Genomic DNA, 23,284 nt, shown 5'->3' with positions numbered 1-23,284 from the left:
TTTAACATATTATCACAGATGGACTCCACAGGAGATCTCCTTTATGAAGAAACTGTGACAGTTTGTCCCACAGTGGGAAACATTTCAGAGAACATCTCAGAGAATATCTGTGAAGCAGAAACTAAACATAATAATAGAAGAAAAGCAGAATAATGATCCAAATCCTGCTCTGAGACTATCAGACAGGCTTCCAAAGACTGCTCACCTCTCACACTTAAAGATGCTGGTGCTGTCCACAGATCAGCTGACCTGCTGGGTCTCCATGATCAGCTTTGTTTCTTGGAGATAAAGGCTGAACCCTTTAGAGCTTCAGTTCTGCAGAGCAGCAGGATGTCTGAGGTCTGCAGAAACACAAAAACACAGCAGCTAAAAATAGTTGTTCAAAGAAAACGAGGTGGGAGCTGCTGGTTCCTGAGCTTTGATACTGGATTAGCTTCAGTAGTTATTCCCATCACTGCTGTAGGAGCTGCATTTAGTCACAGCTGATTGTCTGCTTTGAACAATCACAATGACTACTGTTGTAAAAAAAACAAGCACACAAAGAACCAATGAGAGTGAAGAACAGGATAAAGAGCTCCTGTGATGGTGGCAAAGACATGAGCAGCAGACGGCCGTCTACATGTTGTAGTGGTTTACAGTCACCATGGGGCGCCGTCACAGCCATGCAGTCAGTGGGCTGCTCTGCTTATGCTGTTGTTGGTGAAGCTGAAGTGAAAGCGAGTGTTAAAACAATGAAAAGTGTCCACTGCAGCCTCCATCTGAGCTTCTCATGTTCTTCTTCTTTGATTCTCCATGTTTGTGCTGAACGCTGCCGTCGCTCCCTTCCCTGTTCCCGCCCACTTTCTAACCAATCAGCATTGGAGCATCACACATCCAGCTGTCTGTGACCATGTCCACAGCAGAGTGTCACCGAGGCTTAATGCTAACACGCACACATGAAGCTAATACCACCACGAGCAGCTGCTCAGTGGATTTGGAGGAGAAATGTCTCCAGCTTCTCACAGGCAGTATGCAGAATGTGGATCTCCACAAAGACTGTGGAGACCTCGTCTCACACTCTAAATCCACACTTGTCTGCAAAACTTCTCACACGTTCCCGTCACAAGTGTCTTCTAAGTGAAGCTACCAGGTTCAGGTCCAGCTCTGTTTATCTGGGGCTGCAGCAGATGGGTGATCCATCCTCACAAAGCAACACAGACACCAGATATGCAAACACAGCATCATACAACACAACCAGGAGATCCAAAGAATTTTCTCTGCATTTCTGTGGCTGATGCTGCTGGAACGAAGCTGTTTGAAACCTTGTTGTTCTGCACTTTGGGACCTGAAGAGGAAACTGAACCTCTGTGCAGAGGGTTCAACTCTGAGGATTCCTGTTCAGTTTTTTTTATTTCACACAGCAAAACTTGACAACTTTATGACAAATGTACGACTTCAATGTGAAAAATTCATTTTTTTCTCTTGTTTGTTTGAAGCTGCTTCTTGTTGGCTTCAGCTGTTTGGAGTTTCCATTTTCTAAACTTCTACATTCTGAACCTTCTTCATCTCTGAACAGATGATGAAACACTGAATGATTTCAAGCACACACTTTGTCTAATAAACTTACATCTTTCATTCTTTATTACAGATTGGTGGGCTGTGATTTGTCAGAGATCAGCTGTGATTATCTGGCAGCAGCGCTGAAGTCCAACCCCTCCCATCTGAGAGAGCTGGACCTGAGTGGAAACTACAAAAACCTGCAGGACTCAGGAGTGAAGCATCTGTGTGGTTTCCTGGAGAATCCACGATGTCGATTTGAAACTCTGAGGTCAGTCACATGTTTTAGTTGTGCTGAGATGAATATGATGTGAAAGTTGTGCTGACACTGTGGATCGGTGTGCCCACACACCTCTATACAGGAAGTCTGGTTCTACTCTTTGTAGAACTTCTGATCCCTGATCCTCTGAGTCTGACTCAGTAGATAACGCAGAGTTCTGAGCTGATGTGGGTGAGCGGACTCAGGCAGCCTGACAGAGTCGATGTCCAGGTCTTCCCTGCTTGTCCTGATACAAATAAACATGAGTATCCTTGCAGGTCAGATCATATCAGTCACAGCTGTTAGTGCAGCTCTCCTCTAGATTGTAGTGCTTGTTAAACTAGGATGATTTTAGGAGCCTGGACCGCAGACTCCAAGAGAAGTTATGACTTGGAACGAGTAAACCAACCTATTAGAGGTGTTTGCACTAACATAGATAAATACTCAGATTTACATCTTTATTGTCTCACAAAGGGTTAAAAAGTGAATGTGCACAGAGAGGTTGGTGGTGAGATGGGCACTTCCAGCACTGTAGATGTGTTCCAGATCAGTGTTCATGGAAATAATCCAGAGAGCAGGATACCTTGATGAATGTCACATCGTCTTAAAGTTATAATCCACAGGGAGAACTTTGAAACTGTTGATCTGATATCTACTCAGCCAATCAGGTGTTTACATGCCCTTCACTGATCTTCAGCCCCACCTTATTATCACCCCGTCTCTCTCTTTTACATCTGAATAATCTTCACTTCACATTTCAGTCAGTTCAGATTTCATTAGCATGTTCACTTTAGCATAATCCATTTTAATCCAAACACCTTTCTCTGTTTGTCAGTCAAAGTATATCAGGTACAATCCTCTTCTTCACTGAGTCACACATTCAGAGATCAGAGTGTCCTGTGTGTGCTCTTATTCACTCACACTCACTCTCATATGGCTGAAGTCTGTTTGTACAGAGGCAAACCTCAAGAAATCACATGATAGGATGGGGCTAGGTTTCACAATGAGCTCTCTGCAACCTTGGCTGATTGTGACCTACACCCATTTTCACACCTTGGCTCGTGTGATTAGGTAGAGGATCAACAGGGGGGTTCATGACCCCCTTGGCGGACTCTCCCACAGGGCTTAAATCTGGGACTCTCTACCATTTGACCCTAGAAATAAAGAAGCTTCTTGGATGAGAGGTGAAGCGTCTTCAAGAAACTTAAAGAAGTCCAGATGCCTTTTTTCTAAGCTCTTTAGATGACTGCGAACCTTCACAGACACCTCATCAGTGTCACTCTCAGAGCTACCAGCCCTTTGCTACAATCACAAAGCTCTTCATTGAAATCAATGATATCAAAGCTGGAATCCAATGAGTCCAAGTCTTCTGCTGATTCAGCATCACATTCATCTTTTGTCCTTGCTCTGCATCCCCACCATGGACTTCATTCCTTTCCAAGAGAGCCTTGATTGTCCTTTATTCAACTTATGATCTGCTTTACTTTTACACCTGATTTTAGCTGCTTTATCTCTCTTTCAACAAGTTTCTGTGCCTCAATCTTATTTTTCTCTCCCTCATAACCAGACAGCTTCTCCTGACTGAGAACAAGTTTGAGTGATTTACTAATCCAGGGCTGATTTTTGGGGAAAATAGTTCCTGTTTTCAAAGTAATCCCCATTTTTCCCAGGAAGAAATGTAAGTAGAAATCGATGATATAAGTGAGAACATGAGCCTTTAAAAAGGTTCTTCTGAGGCTGCTGCCAGTGGTCAAACCCTCCAATAAAGCTCTGTAAATAAATATGTGATCATAGCTTTAGTTTTTAAATGTTTATTCTAGTTAACACAGATCAGGTGGAAACAACTCAAATAAAATATCAAAAATATTAAGTGGTCATCGGTACTCAGTTTGTTCAATACTGAATACATTGAATACATTCTCTGATTCTCTCCACATGTTGCTCTGCATCAGTGCTCAGTTTTCTGACAAAACAAGATTAAATATTGCTAAATATAATAGTATCTCATTACACTTCACCATAAGTGTTTTATTTTTGTAATTGTTTATCTGTTATTTTTCAGACTGAGTCTCTGTGACCTGTCAGAGAGAAGCTGTGAAGCTCTGTCCTCAGCTCTCAGCTCTCAGACCTCTAATCTGAGACAGCTGGACCTGAGTAACAACGACCTGAAGGATTCAGGCGTGAAGCTTCTGTCTGAAGGACTGAAGAGTCCACACTGTACACTGGAAACTCTCAGGTGAGATCAAGCATTTTTCTTTCATCAACTGACAGAATTAGCAGATTAATAATAAGGCAGTCCTCTAAAAAGAGGAGAAGTGGAGGTGTTTTGAAGGGAAACATACTCTTATGTTAACAAGACAGGAAGTAGCTCCTGGGAACTGCTTCCTTTGTTATTGTCTAAGTAGAAACATGATGGTAAAACAGTGATGAATTTGCAGAGGTGAATCCACAGCACACAACACAACAATGCTGCTGAAGCAGACTTCTCACAGATTCTGAGACTGCAGGTTTCATCACTGGCCAACCAAAATTCACTGAACCAGCAGTAAATGAACGTCCAAAACTACGCTTCATGTTTGAAAAAACAGATGATCAGGGGGATTTGTGTTTACATCTTTGTTGTGTAATCTGTTCACCTGCTGTTTTAGCTGTTTGGTGGCTGTTGAGATGGTTTTGTGAACTTTTAGCTGAGATTGTGACATTTCTGTAGATACCACACATGTCTAATTACTTTGTGTAGCATGAATGGCCATAACAAGGTTTTTAACAGTAAGAAAAGTTGTAAAACTTAAGAAAATATAGTTAAAAGTCCAAAACCTTCTACGTCTGGTCGCTTGTGGTAAGGAGCAGATCAAGCGAGTAAAGAATTGCATTATAATTTTAAATGGCTTCAACAGCACATTCAGGTCTGTGAGACTCATTCAGACACTGAGCCGTGGCTCTGTGCTATATGCACATATTTCTGCATCTCTGACATTCAGACACACTTGATATATAGTTTATTTTATGTAGTATTCAATACTGAACTGTACATTTAGACTTTTTTTTAGCAATTTTTATTCAGTGTTTATTCAGTGTTTTCATAAAAGCCTTATTTTTATCCATTTACTGCTATTAGGAAGAACACACGTGAGGTTTAAGACCTGGACGAGTTTGAAACCTTTTGTCCTCCACAATGGAAATGTGTGGAAATAAAAATGGATATCACTTTAGCCAGCTCCTAATTTTATCAGTTCTACTCTCAGCGTCTCCTGTATATCTCCTATATAAATGTTGCACTCAGCTTTGTTTTCTCCAATATCACTGAAATGCAGCCAGATGCTGCTCATTTTGCCTTTTCACTCTTTCCTGACATGCTTGCATTTCAGTACAGCTCCCATTTCTCTGTGCACCTGGTCTATACCACTACACTTGCTGTCTATGGGACATCTCTGTCTTCTTTCACATAATGGTATGATCCCAGTCTGTCTCTTAAAGTGTTTGGCCACATGGTTTGCTCATCAGAATAAAATCTCAGCCGTGCTCACATTGATTATCAGCAAGCCTGAAAATTCATCAATATTTGACACATGAAATTATCTCAAGGGCTGGATTTGGCCCACGGGCCATATGTTTGACACCCCTGGTTTACACAGTTTGCTATTCAATGTATAAGTGAGTTAGCTCTCAGCTAACTAGCAGACAAGCTAACTGCTGGGACTGCGTCTTTCTAACAAGAGCGTCAGACACTCAGACTGGTTTTCTTTGTGGATGATGATGTGTTCTCACACTGATCCTTCATGCTGATGCTGCCATCCACCCACTGCTCCTGGATTCCTCATCATCATCTCCATCAGCCCTCACAATACTCCACCTTCATCAGCTCCATGTTCAGGAGCCTGGATGGACAGTAATTCTTTCCATGTGTTATGGTGGGACACTGAGAGCTGAAGTCAAACAGCAGTGAGAAATGAAAGACTGATTCATTTCTATTTAGTCTTGTGATGTGCAGATTTGTTCAGAGCATTAAGGCCCAGCAAAGATTACTGAGGTCATAGAGTCACTGATGAAACCTGTGTGCTTATAGAAACTGAAACCAGATGAACCAGAATAGAAGGACATTAAAATGAAGGGTCAGCTGCACAAAGGCAAAGCTGTTCAGTTGTTGGTGTGAGTTATTTAAATGGAGGATGGAGTCAGACTTTAAGCTGCTGGACTCAGTCACTATATCCTGTTCTGCTCATAGAACCTGGATACACAGACTCACCTGTGACACAGTGACACACAGTGTGGCTACACACACATTAGAAAGTGGATCAGTCACACTTGTGCAATCATTTGTTGTGCTGGGAAACCATGATCACTTTAAATCACCATTAATGACATTGTTACAGCAACATTTAATCATCAGTTCAAAAGTAGTGTATTGTGTACTTATTTTAATAGTACTGCAGTATGAGAAGTGCAACATTCAGTGTGCAGAAACAAATCAGGTGCTTTCTAACAGCAGTGTTCCCTTTAACACAGCAGCAGTTCAGATATTTCTGTCAGTCTGAGCTGAAACATGAATCTAATCAATTATCAAATCAAAGTTCTTTGCCTCTGCCAGGACGTCAACATCTGATCTAGTTTTTTACAAAGTTCCCCTCAGTCCAGAGCCACCATCATAACATTATAACAGGCACCTTTGATCAACAGCAAGTGAACATTTATAAATGTGTGTTTTCAGAACAGGAACCAGCAGAACTATTTTTCTGTTATCAGGTAGCAGCACAAATGCTCATCAGCTCATTTACTGTGCAGGACTTTGAGTGTGTGAAGTGTGTGTTTGTGCTGGATTTCCTTTGGAGAATCTGTCAGAAACAAGACAAAGAAAAACACTTTCAGTCGTCCAGGTTGAGTTGACAACATGAACTGCATTTATCTTCCTCTGACTTGACATTTTCTTCCTCCTCTGCACTGAGCCAGCTGCTAAGACTCACAAGCTCACTGACATTTTCTGATGATAAAGAAACTCTCTTCTTCTGTACAATATGAGCAGCAACAGAGAACAAGCTCTCACAGGTACAGATGTTGCAGCTGTGGCCAAGTACATGTGCTGCATGTTTGGAGCAGCACTCTAATGGACAGGCCTCTGTACTGATGGTGGGCTCTGTATCCACCACACTGTTCTCAGCTGAGTCTTCCTCCTGTTCACAATCACACTCTGATGAAGCACCAATAGGGCCAACTTTTTCTCTGGTGGCTCGGATGTTGTTGCTTCCACAGGTTTCCCTCCAACAACCCTCTGTTCCTTCAGTAAGTTCAGTAAGATCTGGGTAAACACTTGAGCTCCTTGAATCTGGCTCCAGTGCAGCAGCAGTTTTCACATATACAATGTTGGCATTTTGTTTGCGTGTCTCCAGGTCTGATCTGAATGTAGACTTGAATCTGAGCTCTCCATCACCTGAGAGAGACGACAAAACACAGAATCACAGAGCATGAAACCAACGTTTCTCCTCCCAGAAGTTCAGTCACAGACCTGCAACAGAAACAAGAATCAAAGATTTAAATGACGCAGAGCATTCATGTACTTATATACACAAACATGTCCTCTACATATTCATGCTGTATTTACACACACATACAGAGGCTGTTTGTCTCTCACACACAGACAGGACACTGAGAAATACATCATGTTAAATATACCTGCAGGGTTCCAGCTGTGCACGTTGTCCCTGTTAGCTGTGATTGCCATGGCAACCTTGGTGTTGTGCACGATGCAGGGACGTGTTCAAAGGCAGACGTCTGGCAGCAGCAGCATATTTGATGCACTATCTGTACTGAGTGTGCTGACTTTATTTCAAATGTCCCACTGCTGTGCAACATGAATCACATGTTAGCACGTTTCTGTAACTCCCAGGTAACCATGGTTACCCAGCTATGTCAGGTAGTCTCCAGAGAGACCAACAGCTGGTGCACGTTGTAGCGCCGTGGCTTTCGTAGTCTCTCCTTTTTCTACAGCTCATGTGTTCTTCTTGTGATGCTGCGTCTTGAGGCTCATACATGCCGTCATTTGTTGATCCTAAGAACGTTCCTCAGACCGACTTCTTCAACAACACTAATCGGCCTGCAGTTTGTAGTGTTAACAACTCCCAGTTGTTTTAATCTTTGGGCTGAAGGAGGGACAATACTCGGTGTATACATGCTCAATCAACAATATTTTATTTTCATACAATTCAACACTTATGAGCATAAGAACCATCATGATGGGGAGAGATGCTTGAAGAGGGTCACAGCATGTCTCCAAATGGTGACGGGTTACTCAGCCTTTTATAGCCCCTAGTGGCCCCCACCTAGTCGTAAAAGCCTAAACATTCACATGTTTTCTCTCTTACGGCGCCTAAGTTATGACCTCGGCTCCTTGTCTTCATGCTCTAAGGAAGGTGGGGGTATGGAATGTAGTCTATCTTCTCCTAACTGCAGACACAAGGTCTTCTGCACACAACCTTCTCTTCATGATTCAGCAGTAAAACATGTCAAGAAAACAGTGTAACACATTCACAGCAGATCAAGGATACAGAGTGGTGCACACTTATCTAATGAACTATGTAATGATTATATTCTTCTAACCCAAACGTATGATGGGAACTTGACTACTCACACAGCACACAGTCTAAACTAAAAGATAATATATGTCCTACAGTTGTTAACATAAATCAGCTATCTTGACTACAGGCATAAAGTAACATATGTTTCTACTAATAACCTCATAGTAGCTACTCACTTCACTGTGGCGTTTGTTAGCTTGTCTTTCTTTGGTTTATCTAGACTCCTCCCACCAGCTGATCCAACATAGTCTGCCCAAGCCTCCCACCTCTGTTTGTTTGGGTGGTTTGTTTGCTGCCATCAACAGCGTGTAATGCATTTAAGTGATACTTCAGACATGAAGTACTCCGGTGATAAAAAACTCAACTTTGCTTCCAGATAACTTTAGTTGTGTCAACACTGCCTCCTGGAACAGTTTAAAATGAACATGTCAAAGATCTGTACCTGTCTCCATGTTTCTGACCCCGCCCATTTCTTTCTGTCCTGGGTCATGTGAGCGCTGCAGTAGTATTAGGTCCACCATCAATGCTCTCATTGGCTGAGATGCATAATGACGCCCATTTCAAGCCAGCACTGATCAACATCCCTCCTCTGACCCATGGCTTTATCTTCAGAGCCAGTGAGAACTTTCACAATAATCATGATTTTAAAAACTGTGATTAAAATAATTGCTGACGTTAATCAATTAATGAGTTAACGAGATAATAACAGGTTAAGTTGCCCTAATAACTAGACTATGATGACAAACTGATGTGATCTCCATGTTTCCTTTGTTGGACTGTGGGCGAGTGTCAGAACTGAATGTACTGAGTAACATGTAGAGTTTAAATATGTGTCAGTTCCAGTTTTAGAGCTCTAAAGTGCAGCTATCATGTTAGGAATATGTTAGGAATAGACAGAAACACTGAGGTCAAATCTTTATTTTACCACTCGCTGCATTCTTGATGTTCATGAATTCAGCAGGTTCATGATTGTCTGCAGCATTAATCTCATATTTCCATCTAAAGTGTTGAATTTGACTGTTTGATGTTCTTTATGATCTCTGGCACCAGTTCATCTGTAGGCTGAGCTCAGTCCATCCATTTAGTGAAATGATGTTTAAAGGTCTCCTTGTTCTGTGAGCGTGCAGAGATCCTGAAGCAGAAAGCCTGGGTTAACAGAGAAATGATCATCACTGTGATGATGCTCATCATCACTGTGATGATGCTCATCATCTCTGACTGGGATTTGAGGTTTTGTCAAAGCAGCAAACACAAAGAAAGCCTGGCTATGTTGGACTGGGTGTGGAAGCAGCTCCCAGTTTGAGTTCAGGAGACAGACACCCTCTCTACTTTGACGATTAGCTTCAAACTTTCCTTTTTGATAAAGCTTATAGTTCGAGCTGGATCAGGTGACCCTGAACCATCCCTTAGTTATGCTGCTATAGAGATGGATAACAGATGGATTGTTGTTTTGTGTGTCTGCAGTCTGTCAGGCTGTCTGATCACAGAGGAAGGCTGTACTTCTCTGGCCTCAGCTCTGAGCTCCCATCTGAGAGAGCTGGACCTGAGCTACAATCATCCAGGTGACTCAGGAATGAAGCTGCTGTCGGCTGGACTGAAGGATCCAGGCTGGAGACTGGACACTCTCAGGTATGGAGAGAATGACTGTGTCCCAATTCAGGGTATGCACGCTTGAAGTACGCACACTACGCGTACTACGTACGGTGCGTACTACAAGTACGGGAAGTGCGGAAGTGAGATGCTTCTGAAATGGGACGGTCTAGCCTTCGTCGCGCTGTTCAGGTTGCCTAGCAACCATGATACTAACCGCGAGAAACGTTTCATACAGCTTTGTGTGACAGAAATGAAGGAGAAAAAATGTTTTGTTGTTCATTCATTTTTGTCATGACATCACTTTGATTAGTTGAGACCACAGGACTGTAAAACATGATAGTTGGGCTCCATTCCTGTACTGAACAGTCATTTCAAGATTAGTTAGTAAATAATAATTAGCTAATGTTGTTCATGAGACTAAAGTCATCTCACTGTGGTAATGTAAATATAATATGGACAATATTACATGTATTGTCATATATATATATATATAAATATGTGTGTGTGTGTGTGTGTACATATGAGCTTGAACTCTGGGTCAAAGATGCAAGTAGCAGTTATTTATATTTCCTATCACCTTAAATCTTCACTCAAAGACAAGTATCTCTGACAGTGTATATATAGATGTATTATATATAAGAGACAAATATTGTTCTTTCAATATGTTGGCATTACTAAATTTGGCTCAATGCTTACATATATGTGTAAAAAGAAAATGTACGAGCTGTGATAACTGTTTCTGATAAAATGAAGAGTAGACTGATATATGAAATATTCCTTTATTGGGTGAGAAAATCAGACCATGTCATAACTGCTTTAAGTCATACAGAATAGATATCAGAGCCTTAAACAGGCTGACTTCTGCTAAATGGGTCAAACTGGGCAGAAAGTCTACAAACACATAACATCCTTATAGAATATGATGTAACACTATAGATCAACTTACCTCAGAATATATAAAGCATATAAACAATTACAGCAATATGATGCAACAAACACAGCAGGACTACTAATCCAAAATACTCAAAGCTTCATAGAACTGAAACAAACATTTATTTTTAGCTCCATTCTGCTGCTGATACATACTTTAGGTTTCTGAATATTAAACTTGTTGCTGCCTTTCATAGTGTGTAACTTGAAGGCCCTGAGTACTTTCTCCCACACTGAAAACACTGGAATGATAACATTATTTGAACATTACCTAATAAGACTGATTCAGGACAGACAATTAGTTATGTTAAACTTTCCTAGCAGTCCTTCACAAACAGGGAACAGTCTGTCTATTCTCTCCATCTGTCAGCTGCTGCTGCCTCTTCCTCCTCCTCTTCCTCACACACTGCTGAGTTTGTCCTGGTGGATCATCAGGGGTGCAAAGCCTCACAGATGATGTGCAGCAGTGGGTCCCTCAGTCTGTCCTCACTCTGGACACTTGCAGTCGTCACACATGGAAATCAAATGTGTGATAAGCTGCAGGATTCAAACACAAGTGTAACTTATAAATACATGTTCATACTTTTATTCCACAATCAGAGAGAAAGAAACAGAGAGAGAGTGCAGGACAGACAGACAGGTGACAGTCTCAGGTGTACACACTGCTACAAAACAGCACAAGAGAAGGAAGATTTAGTGTTTGTGTTATTACGAGTGCTAAACAAGAAGAGTTCCAGATGGTACAGTGGACACATGTGTGACTCCTGTGATTAAAGCATCTTTCTTTCAGCTTAACGAGTGAACCGTCAGCTCGTTCAAATTCACGTTAAAGTCCGTTTGGCTCGACACCACCGAACAGAGGCAGCAATATAACATAGCTAACATTAACAGTGCAGTGAATCCTGCTTGTGCCGTCATATTCAGGACTGCAAACCGAGCAGCATCACTGACTTTCAGCTTGTTGTGTTTGTGGATATATGACTGACTTTAATTATCCATAAATCATCACATTCTCTGTAAGATTAAGGTCGACTATATATATATATATATATAGAAGTAGAGGCTTTAAAACCAAGTTACCGCTGAAAGTACAAACATCGCTAATGTCACATAACTTTGCCGACATGTGGCCAACATTAATGCTTTAATGTTCTTAAACATTCGCACATAAATAAGTGACATAATATTCAGTATTTACTTTTGACAGTTCACTCTTCGGCCGCTCCCTTCTGCCGTATTTTGCGGCAAAATTATCCACACCCACCGCCGCGCTATGGATTGTGGGATATATGAGACCACGAAGCATGCACCGGACCACGCTTGATATTTGGGGAAATCGACGGCGCATTTGGAGTATGCATTTGAAGTACCCTTTGAAATGGGACAGCCGTCGTCGCGTGGCGGTGACGTAATCGCACTTGAAATGCGTACTTCAAGCGTGCATACCCTGAATTGGGACACAGCCAATGTCTGATAGAGGAGGAAGAGCTGGAAACATTTCCTGTGTCCTTCACTCACTTCCTGTTTGTTTCCTGCAGAAAGAACAATCACACATGCAGGAATATTTTCAGGGACAGACACACTAGTCTAGCTGGATAGTACATGGATATTTATGTAGGGGGTCTCCAAGGAGTCTGTTTGCAGGGACATTAATGATAACTGATAAGTCAAGTTGAGAGTTTCATTAAAAGTAGATCTACAGTTAGGTCCATACATATTTGGACAGAGACAACATTTTGTAACTTCAGATACACTTTATTAGGTCACAGGTGTACCTGAGATAGTGGCCACTGTGTACCTAATAAAGTGTCAGCCATGTGTATGTTTCCCATGCTGTATGTCCACAATCACAGTGACAGTCAGTGACACTGACAGAAGGATGAAACAACACTGTGAATCATTTCAGTCTGTGTGTGTGACAAAGAGGCAGACAGGAGCAGTTAACATTTGGAAATGGAAGCTTAAATACTGGAAACTCTACATTCACGGCTGAAATCACAATAAATTTGTTCTCAAGTGCACATTTAGCAGCTAATGCTAATACTGTTTTCCTTTGCTTTCTACAACTTGAGCAGCTATTGCTAAGTAGGCCACTTTGCTCTGCTAAGGATTTGTGTGACCATCATGGAAACTCTGATAGGCTAATGCTGCTAAGCTAATGCTGTTTATGGGCCCTGTTAGAATCAATATTTCATTCTCATTCTGTTGTTTGAGAACAATGTTAACGTCTCACATCATTATAACACAAGAGAAAAGGGTATTAGCGTTAGCTACTAATGCTTATTCACCTCAAGTTAGCTTTAGCTGCTAATGGGAGCCTACTTAGCATAAACCCTTCACATCGTTATAATGCAAGGGAAAAGAGTCACTCATGGCAGCCTATTTAGCATTAACGTCTCATATCATTATAACACAAGAGAAAAGGGTATTAGCGTTAGCTACTAATGCTTTGTTACGCCCCTAGTCTAGGCGTGTAGTGTGTACTTAGCATTAACCCCTTACTAATATAGGTCGTGTCCAAATTCATGGGCTGCATCCTCCTGAGGACCCGGCCTTCGCGGTCTACTTGGGCCGGGTCCTCAGAAGGTCGGGTAGGCCGGAAGTAAATGGCTGTGAAATTGGACGGTCTAGCCTTCTGATTAACGTCACCGCTGTCTGGTGGAGTTTAATAAACTCGGCCGTCTGCTCCTTGCTATCTAAAATATAACAGGACACTGGCGTGCCTTGAGGCGACTTTTGTTGTGATTTGGCGTTATATAAATAAAATTGAATTGAATTGAATTGAATTGGCGTAAATTCTCGACCATCTTACACTTCTGTTTAATCGGTTTTCTGTTTGACGTTTATTCAGCTAAGTTTCATTTTATCTAATCTAATCTAATCTAATAACTTTAATCTCAGCCAAACCGATTTACTCACGAACAAATAAAACACTGAAAAAAGCCAAACAATAACATTTTTAGGTTGTCTAAGTGACTTATATATTACGTTTAACCTGAGTAGAGAAAGTCCGCGGTGATCTGAAAATGATGTGCCGGGAGTTGTGCCGTTCTCGGCGGCTTCAGTGACCCTTGAGCTCTCGGCTAGCTATCGAGCTCGTGGGTAACAGACGTCTCCGAAAACGTCGAAGCACTTTTGCAAATATGTGATACCTTGATAAACCGAGCAGATATTTGAAGTTTACAAAGCTACGTTCTCGCCTGAAAATATGTTCAAAGTTTATTTTGTGACCCAGAAAGATTAATAAAAGTAATTTTAAAACTTAGTAGCAACCGCCGTTGCCGGAAACTGGAGTTTGGCTGGGCCGCGCTATGAATTCTGGGATATGGTGGGCCACGAAGGACACACCAACCCATCCTTCAAATTCGGGGAAAAGGAGGACGCATTTGTCGGCTGCATTCGGAGGAGTCCACGAATTTGGACAGCCTTCGGCGCGTCACTGTGACGTAATCGGTCTACAAATGCGGCCTCAGGCGGATGCAGCCCATGAATTTGGACACAGCCAAAATGTTAATTTACATCAAATTAGCATTAGCTGCTCATATTGTTATAAGGAAAGAGAAAACAGTATTAGCATTAGCTGCTAATAATTTTTCATCCCTAATTAGAATAAGCCGCTAAAAGCAGCCTTAGCATTAACTTCTCACTTCGTTGTTACCCAACAGAAAAGAGTATTAGTATTAGCTACTATCATTTTTAATAAGTAAGAGAAAATAGTGAGTTAGCATTATCTGATAATGCTAACTGACATCAAATTAGCATTAGCTATTTACAACAGCGTACTTAGAATTTGCCGCTAACATTGTTAAAATGTAAGGGAAAACAGTATTAGCATTAGCGCATAATGCTAATTCACGTCAAAGTAGCATTAGTTCATAACGACAGCCTACTTAGCATTAACTGCTCACTAATATAATGCTAATTCACCTCAAATTAGCATTAGCTGCTCAAGTTGTTATAAGGAAAGAGAAAACGGTATTAGCATTAGCTGCTAATAATTATTCACCCCTAATTAGAATTAGCCACTAATGGCGTATTGTTAAAAAGTAATCTGATTACTTTTTTCAAGTAACGAGTAATGTAAGGGATTACTATTGCAAAAACAGTAATTAGATTACCGTTACTTTCACGTAGGAACGCTGCGTTACTGCGTTACTAAAACCGTGATTTTTTGCGAGAACGTCTCATGACAGTGACGTAAGCGAGTGCGACGTTCGTGACAACAGCTGTCTGCAGATCATAATATATCACACCTGCACCAGGGTAAACCTCCTCCGCCTACCCCAGTCCTGCTTTACAGGTGAAAATAGAGCAACAGGACCGCTAGTCTTTGATTTTATTTATTTTCTGCTGTGTTTTACTTGCATCTATTTGAAAGAGTGAGTGTAAACACAAAAAAATATTTTATTTTATATGCTGGAATGTGCAGAAAATAGGTTTAAATGTTAAACAACTTTCTTCCAGTCAGAGAATGTTGCATATAATTTAATTTTTGCTTGATGCATAAAGTTAAAAGATTAAAACTAATAAAAGAAGTTTTAAAAAGAGACGTTTCCATTGGATTACATTTTGTATGATGAATTATGCAGAAAAAGTAGAATTGGGCTGAAAGATCTATCGCTTTATCACCTATTCAGGTTGTAAATCGTGTTTTTAAAAAGTAACTAAGTAATTGATTACTTTTGAAAATAGGTAATCAGTAAAGTAACGGGATTACTTTTGGGGGGAAGTAATCAGTAATTAGTAACTGATTACTTTTTTCAAGTAACTTGACCAACACTGTTAGTTAATAATGCTAGACTTTTTATCATTAGCTGCTGTCATTATTACAAAGTAAAGGAAAACAGTATGAGCATTAGCTTCTAATGCTTTTTCATCTAAAATTAGAATTAGCCAGTAATGGCGTCTTATTTAGCATTAACTCTTCACATCGCAGGGGAAAAGTTAAAATTGAATAAAACATGTGTTCACATTAGCTACTCGTATTGTTAAAAAGTAAGAAAAAACATTGTTAGCATAAGCGGATGATGCTAATTCACCTCAAATTAGTATTAGCTAATAACGGCAACCTACTTAGCATTAGCTGGTCACATTGTTATAAAGCAACAAAATATGGTTTTCTTGCCAATTTAGCTGCCAATTCCTCTTTACCTAAAATTAGCATTAGCCACTAATGGCAGTCTACTTAGCATTAACTCCTCAGGATTAAAATGCTAATTCACGTCAAATTAGCATTAGTTGCTAGTATCCGCCTACCTAGCATTAGCTGCTCACATTGTTAAAAGGGAAGAGAAAACGATATTAGCATTAGCTAGTAATAGAGATTGACAGACCACGTGACTTTCGCGCATTGCATGCCGGGTACTCGTGGCAAAACAATCAAAGCAATGCATCAAACGCAAGCATTTGCAGCACCGCAAAACGTCCATTCTCCGGTTCCAGTACCTTCTTGCTTTTTCTTTGTCCCCCAAAAAAGTTATGTACAAAACGAAGGAGAACAATGCCGGTCCGTACAAAGACAGACTTGATGAAAAGTCAAAGAAAAGATACGAGGAAAAAAAATCAAAGGAGTGAAAGGGTTAGACCCTTATGAGCACACAGAGTGTACAAAAGACGTTAGCGTGCTGCCCAACTTTCACCACGCTCATATTTATAATTATACGGTTTTTGGAGTGAGTGCATACACTCATGAGGTTTAGTAACTACAGGTCACTGCAACAAGCCCAGGTACAGTTTACCGACGGATGGGTACAGGACCTTGAAATGCACCGTGTAGAACGAAAGACCATCGTACGAACAAAGTTTACCTCACAAATCATCTTCATAAATACACATTCGTTAACCATTTATTAATAGGACCTTTAAGCTCAACGATAATTAAATAGTAGTGGAAATAATTTCTGGTACGCATTACAGAAATGTAGCAGTGACAATAATATTGTGTGCTGTAATCGTACTGGGCAATTAGTGATACAAAACAACTGTTTTATCCTGTGAATAAAAGTATATGTTTTTGTCAATGTACCATGGTAATAACAGAAGCGAAACGCAATATTGTGTCAGGACAATTCACTATTTATGCACAATAAACAAAGGAGCATAGCGCGACAATTTCTGACTTGCTTGTAACCTATATCACCAATTATGTTATGAAAAATGACGTATTAACTACTACTTTGTGAAAATGCTTGGAGCAGACTAACATGTGAGCTGGAGTGTTCTGGGACGTTATATTTGGTCTTTGAATTGCTGCAATCCAGGCCATCCGTCGGCTCTTTGTTACTTCGGAAACATGGCTCGAACAACCTCTCTTCAACGACGTAATCCGATAACAACCGATCTCTTTACCCGTCGGCTTCCCGTGGCTGTCATGCGACTGGCTATTGCAGTTAATAATACAACAGCTTCTTGCCATTTTTTGTGTTTCTTTTTATCCGCTGTGTAACTGATTTCAATTGAAAGCCTGCGTGCGCTAGTACCTCTTGCCACGAGTTCCCAGAATCCTTTGCGGTTTTATCCCTGACTGACGTCACATTTTCAATCTCTATAATTATTCACCCCTAATTAGAATTAGCCGCTAATGGCAGCATACTTAGCATTAACTCATCACATCGTTATAATGCAAATGATGCTAACTTGCATTAAATTAGCATTAGCTAATAACAGCAGCCTTCTTAGCATTAGCTGCTCACATTGCTTTAATGCAAGGGAAAAGACTTAGCATTAACGGATGATGCTAATTCACATCAAATTAGCATTAGCATGTAATGGCAGTCTACTTAGCATAACTCCTCACATCGTTATAATGCAAAGGAAAATAGTTAGCATTATTGATAATGCTAATTCACATCAAATTACCAATAGTTATTAACGGTAACAAACATCACATTGTTAAAATGGAAGGAAAAATGGAATAAGCATTAGCTACTCATATTGTTAAAATGTAAGAAAAAAACATTGTTAGCATTAGCGGATAAATTAGCATTAGCTACTCACATTGTTAGAAATCAAGAGAATATGGTATTAGCATTAGTTGCCAATGCTTATTCACCAAAAATTAGCATTAGCCGCTAATGGTAGCCTATTTACCATAAACGTCTTAATGCTAAATGAAGTTAATTAATGCTAAATAGGCTTAACTGAAACGAAAGTAATGTTAGCATTAGCTGCTGATATTGTTAAAAAGTAATAAAAAGTAAGATAAGACATTGCTAGCAGTAGCGGATAATGCTAACACACATCAAATTACCATTGCTAACAATGGCATCCTTCTTAACATTAGCTGCTCACATTGTTATAATGCAAGAGAAAAGAGTTAGCATTAACAGATGATGCTAATTCATGTCAAATTAGAAAATATGGTATTAGCATTAGCTGCTAATGGCAGTCTACTTAGCATTAACTCCTCACTAATATAATGATAATTTACATCAAATTAGCATTAGCTGCTAGCATCAGCCTACCTAGCACTAGCTGCAAACATTGTTAAAAGGGAAGGGAAAAGTGTTAGCATTATCGGGTAATGCTAAGGCGCATCAAATTAGCATTAGCTAATAACAGCAGCCTTCTTAGCATTAGCTGCTCACATTGTTATAATGCAAGGGAAAAGAGTTAGCATTAACGGATGATGCTAAGTCGCGTCAAATTAGCATTAGCTAGCCTACTTAGCATAAGTCCTCATATCATTATAATGCAAAGGAAAATAGTTAGCATTATTTGATAATGCTAATTCACATCAAATTAGCTATAGTTGTTAACGGTAACACACATCACAAATAAAATTAAAGGAAAAATAGTATAAGCATTAAAAATTAGTATTACCTAATAACGGCAACCTACTTAGCATTAGCTGCTCACATTGTTAGAAATCAAGAGAATATGGTATTAGCATTAGTTGCCAATGCTTATTCACTTAAAATTAGCATTAGCAAGTAATGGTTGTCTACTTAGCATTAACTCCTTGCTAAAATAATGCTAATTCACGTCAAATTAGCATTAGCTGCTAGCATCAGCCTAACTACCACCAGCTGCTCACATTGCTATAATGCATAGGAAAACGTTATGAGCATTAGGTTCTAATGCGTATTTGCCTTAAAATTAGCATCAAATTAGCATTAGTCAATAACGACAGCCTATTTAGCATTAGCAGATAATGTTGACCTTGGCCCACTGGAAAAGTTCAGAACTAAAGATTTAGGAGTGTTTCTCGATAGCTCTTTCTCATTTGAGAAACAAATACATTCTGCTTTTAAGACAAGCTGTAAGGTTTATATTGTTGATTGTAATTCATGCTTAGAAATATTTACTCATAAATGAGTTTTATAATCGATTGCATAATGATAGAGGTTTGATCCTTAGTAGTCTGTAAAGACTCTGTGTGCCTTCCAGAGTGCTCTGGCATGCACACACAACTTGGGGTCATGAGAGAGGTCGTACCTTCTCTTACTGATTTATGGTATGAGGTCACAGGGTCACATCTGGAACACACACACACACACACACACACACACACACACTGGTTCCAGCGGTGGCTCTGTGCTAGACGACTCATCACCAGCTTTTTCCAGCTTTTTCCACTGGTTACCAGTACGTCATAGAATCCACTTCCAGATCTTGTTGTTTGTCTTTAAATCTCTGAGTGGATTGGCTCCATCTTATCTCTCTTTAACTAAATAATCCAAGCAGAGCCCTCAGGTCTGCAGATAAGTAGCTTCTGACCAGAACTAGCCGTAAAAACAGAGGTGAGCTTTATTGATCGCTGCAGCCAAACTCTGGAACAGTCGCCCTTCACATCAGGTCGTCACCAACACTCGACATTTTTAAAACCCGGTTGGAAACACATTTGTACTCTGTAGCTTTCAATTCTGACGAGTCTTTATAGTAATTACTGTGTATGTTTCCTATTTTATCTCTACTCTGTGCAGCACTTTGGCTCAAGCTGTTTTTAAATGTGCTGATAAATAAATGTAGATTTCTTTGAATAAAACAGTGGAGCCGAGCTTTGAGCTCAGTGTGTAACAGTGTGTGTATGAGAGCCATGTAATGTCCATGTGTGCATGCTGACTGCTCTGACCCCTCCTCCTTTCAGGGTGGAGCCTGCTGGAGTCCGATGGTTGAGACCAGGTCTGAGGAAGTGTAAGTGTGTTTTTAATGGGATTCATGAAAACAAAGCAGCACACATTCAACCATCTTCATCATGTCAGGAGTCATCATCAAAGTGTCAATCAATGAACAGATGATGGATCAATAACTGCAGCTGGATTGTGTTTGTTCTCTCCATCAGATTCCTGTCAACTCACAATCGACACAAACACAGTGAACACAAAGCTCCAACTGTCTGACAACAACAGGAAGGTGACACATGTGGAGGAGTTTCAGTCATATCCTGATCATCCAGACAGATTTGATGTTCATCGTCAGCTGCTGTGTAGAAATGGTCTGACTGGTCGCTGTTACTGGGAGGTCGAGTGGAGAGGAAAAGTTTATATATCAGTGAGTTACAGAAGCATCAGAAGCAAAGGAGGCAGTGACTGTGGGTTTGGACACAATGATCAGTCCTGGAGTCTGGAGTGCTATAATAGTGCTCCTTGTTATGTCCTCCACAATAACAGAGAAACATCCATCTCCTCCTCCTCCTCCTCCTCCTCCTCCTCCTCTGTCTCTAACAGAGCAGCAGTGTATGTGGACTGTCCTGCTGGCACTCTGTCCTTCTACAGAGTCTCCTCTGACACTCTGATCCACCTCCACACCTTCAACACCACATTCACTCAAACTCTTTATCCTGGGTTTAGGTTCTGGTCTGGTTCCTCAGTGTCCCTGTGCTGAGTGTAAAGAGTGTCTCCTGTTAGAGAAACACTCTGACTGTTGAACAGATAGTTCAGTCTGTACATGTCTGTCTCTTTCACTCACAAACACGTTTTCACATTCATGGATTCAATCAGTTGATGTTTGAAACTCTTCTAAATGATTCCTTGTAAACTTCTTCCTCTTCAGTCACAAACAAACAGGAAGTGATGTCACACGTGTTCCTGTCCACACAGCAGAATGAGTCTATTGCTGACAGTGATGTACAAACAGAGTGAGCATTTCTGAGGCCAAAATAAACTGAGTAGTTCACTGAATGAACACTGTGAGCTCAGTTCCTTCATCATTAGTATGGATTATATATGTATATGTATTATATTAGTATCATATATATCAGGTGCTGCTGGTTTCAGTCATTGTGCAAATGTGCTGTTTGTAAGGTTGTAAAGCTGCAGTCAGCTGAGACTGAAGAAGTCACCTGATCAGTGAGCAAAGGTGAAAACGTCCAGATGAACAGAATCAAGCTTTTGGGATCAGCCAGCAATGCAGCATCATTGTTGTTCAGGTTCAGAGGTTTGCAGGAATGAACTGATGACCAGAAACAGCTGCAGAGTCCAATCAAATACCAGCTGGAGTTCAGCTGCATTTGAAGAAGTCAAAGAAAAGTAAGGATGGCAAAGGGCGATGTTTTCTTCCAAAGAACTGAAAACATGGTCGACGCCTCATTAGAAGAATCATCTGGACATTTGTGAGGAACTCTAACCAAGAAAGCAACACAAGAAAGCAACGTCACACAGATCCAACAGACAGTTTCCATGACTGGAAGTGTTCAGTGGAAAAATGCTCCATTGCATTATTGCATCCTCTCACCACAGGAGGCGCTGTTGGCACCACTGATTGCTGATCATCTCTGATGATCTGATTGATCCTGTGAATAACGGGACTCACTGAACTCTGTGACACAGTGAAGATTACAGAGTTTAACATCTGACTGACGTCACACAGACAGAAGGATGAACCAGTGAGGCACAGAACACAGTTACTGGAGATACTGGATCAGCTCCATGTGAACCTCTGATGGACAAGCTGCTGACCCAGAGAAACATCAGGACATGACAGGCAGCTGCACTGATCTAACAACATGTAGCAGAGCTGATCTATGTTAGAGGATCTATCACAGCAGCTGAAAGTCCAACACTGGATACCAGCTGAGCCTGTGCTGAGTGTTACAGGAAAAGAAACACTGACACTGGTAGACACAGTGATGCTGACTGGGGCACAGAGCTGAATGATGCAGCATCAGGACACTGTTTCAGTCTGACTGACAGAGAAACCTGTAGCTGCATCTACATGTGAGGCAGAGGCCACACAAGCAGCTTTCTATGTTTCACAGTGACTGAGATCTTCAGTGGGGGTGGACATGCTCCTGTACAGACCTCTGAGGAGAACCAAGGTGCAGTCAAAGAGTCCAGTCTGTCCTCACAGATGTCAACATGTGGTTTCATCAGGTCTGCTGTCAGCTAGCAGGCTCACATCAGAATGACTGTTCCTGAAAAACACAGTCTGTGTGACATCATCAGTCAGCTGATGGTCCCAGATCTGAATGGTTTCTGTCTCTACTGAGGAAGTCAGAGAATCTCACTGAGGTGTGGATCAGGTCTGAGTGACCTGTGGAGGGACAGCTTTAAACAGTCCACAGGTCTCACGTCCTGCTCAGTCTGGTAGCAGATACCTCGTATTGTTCCAGATGTGCTGACATCACCAGCAGCAGCAGCAGCACATCTGTGTGATACGATGAATCTCAGTTATTGATCCAACACACAGTAAATACAAAGATCAGGATTTATGAGAGTAATCATTATGAGTCTGAACACATGATCACTGAATGTTAGTCTCCACAATAATAAGCTAACACAAGCAAACACAGCTTTCAGCTCTTATTTTGAAACTTCTTTAGAGAGCTGTGATGTGAGCGTGCCTGGCTCTGAGGCACTTGGGTCAGCCTCTGTTGTTTAGAAGTGTTACAGACTGTGAATGACACAGACCTGTCAGTAGGGCTGGGCGATATGGCCTAAAATTCATATCACGATATAATTTGAAGCACGTGCGGTAACGGTATATATCGCGATATATTCTTTTCTTCTGTATAACGTATTTTCCACACTATAAGGCGCACTTGAAATCCTTTAATTTTCTCAAAAATCGAGAGTGTGCCTTATGTATGAATTCTGGTTGTGCTCACTGACCTTGAACTGATTTTGGCGTGTAGAAATCTGTTAAAAAATGTTTTAGTACAACTTTGGTAAGCCGCACTGCTTGATGGATTGTCAGAGCATTACGGCTGCCGTAGTAGGAGCTTCGCGGAGTAATCTGGGTCCAAAACTCCGTCTTCTTCAGGTCCCAAAGTCAAACGAACACTGAGAGTTAAAAACGGTCTAAATTCTTTCATCTTTAATAAAATCATCAGCGTTGCTGCTTTATCGGGTGTAACAACTAAGTTTAACATCCAGGCATCCATGAAAACAGAATCTATTAAATTAAACGGAGTTAGAAGTTAACAGGAAGTTAGCTCGCTAGTGTATACCTAAACATT

General features: G+C 40.8%; 1 protein-coding gene across 1 annotated transcript in view; it reads left to right on the top strand.

Moving 5' to 3' along the window:
* Window positions 1–20,712, top strand: part of LOC134624171 (NACHT, LRR and PYD domains-containing protein 12-like) — a 42,072-nt gene extending 21,360 nt beyond the window's left edge. The window contains exons 10-14 of the mRNA XM_065470063.1: window positions 1,628–1,807; window positions 3,858–4,031; window positions 9,829–9,993; window positions 19,976–20,022; window positions 20,171–20,712. Of these exons, the coding sequence (XP_065326135.1) occupies window positions 1,628–1,807; window positions 3,858–4,031; window positions 9,829–9,993; window positions 19,976–20,022; window positions 20,171–20,712 (1,108 nt within the window). The remainder of the gene's footprint in view (window positions 1–1,627; window positions 1,808–3,857; window positions 4,032–9,828; window positions 9,994–19,975; window positions 20,023–20,170) is intronic.
* The last annotated feature ends 2,572 nt before the right edge of the window (window positions 20,713–23,284 follow it).

Source organism: Pelmatolapia mariae, linkage group LG3_W, assembly GCF_036321145.2.
Source record: "Pelmatolapia mariae isolate MD_Pm_ZW linkage group LG3_W, Pm_UMD_F_2, whole genome shotgun sequence".
NCBI lineage: Eukaryota > Metazoa > Chordata > Actinopteri > Cichliformes > Cichlidae > Pelmatolapia > Pelmatolapia mariae.
Note: the sequence above shows the minus strand (reverse complement) of the source record. Positions and strands in the feature narration are given on the sequence as shown.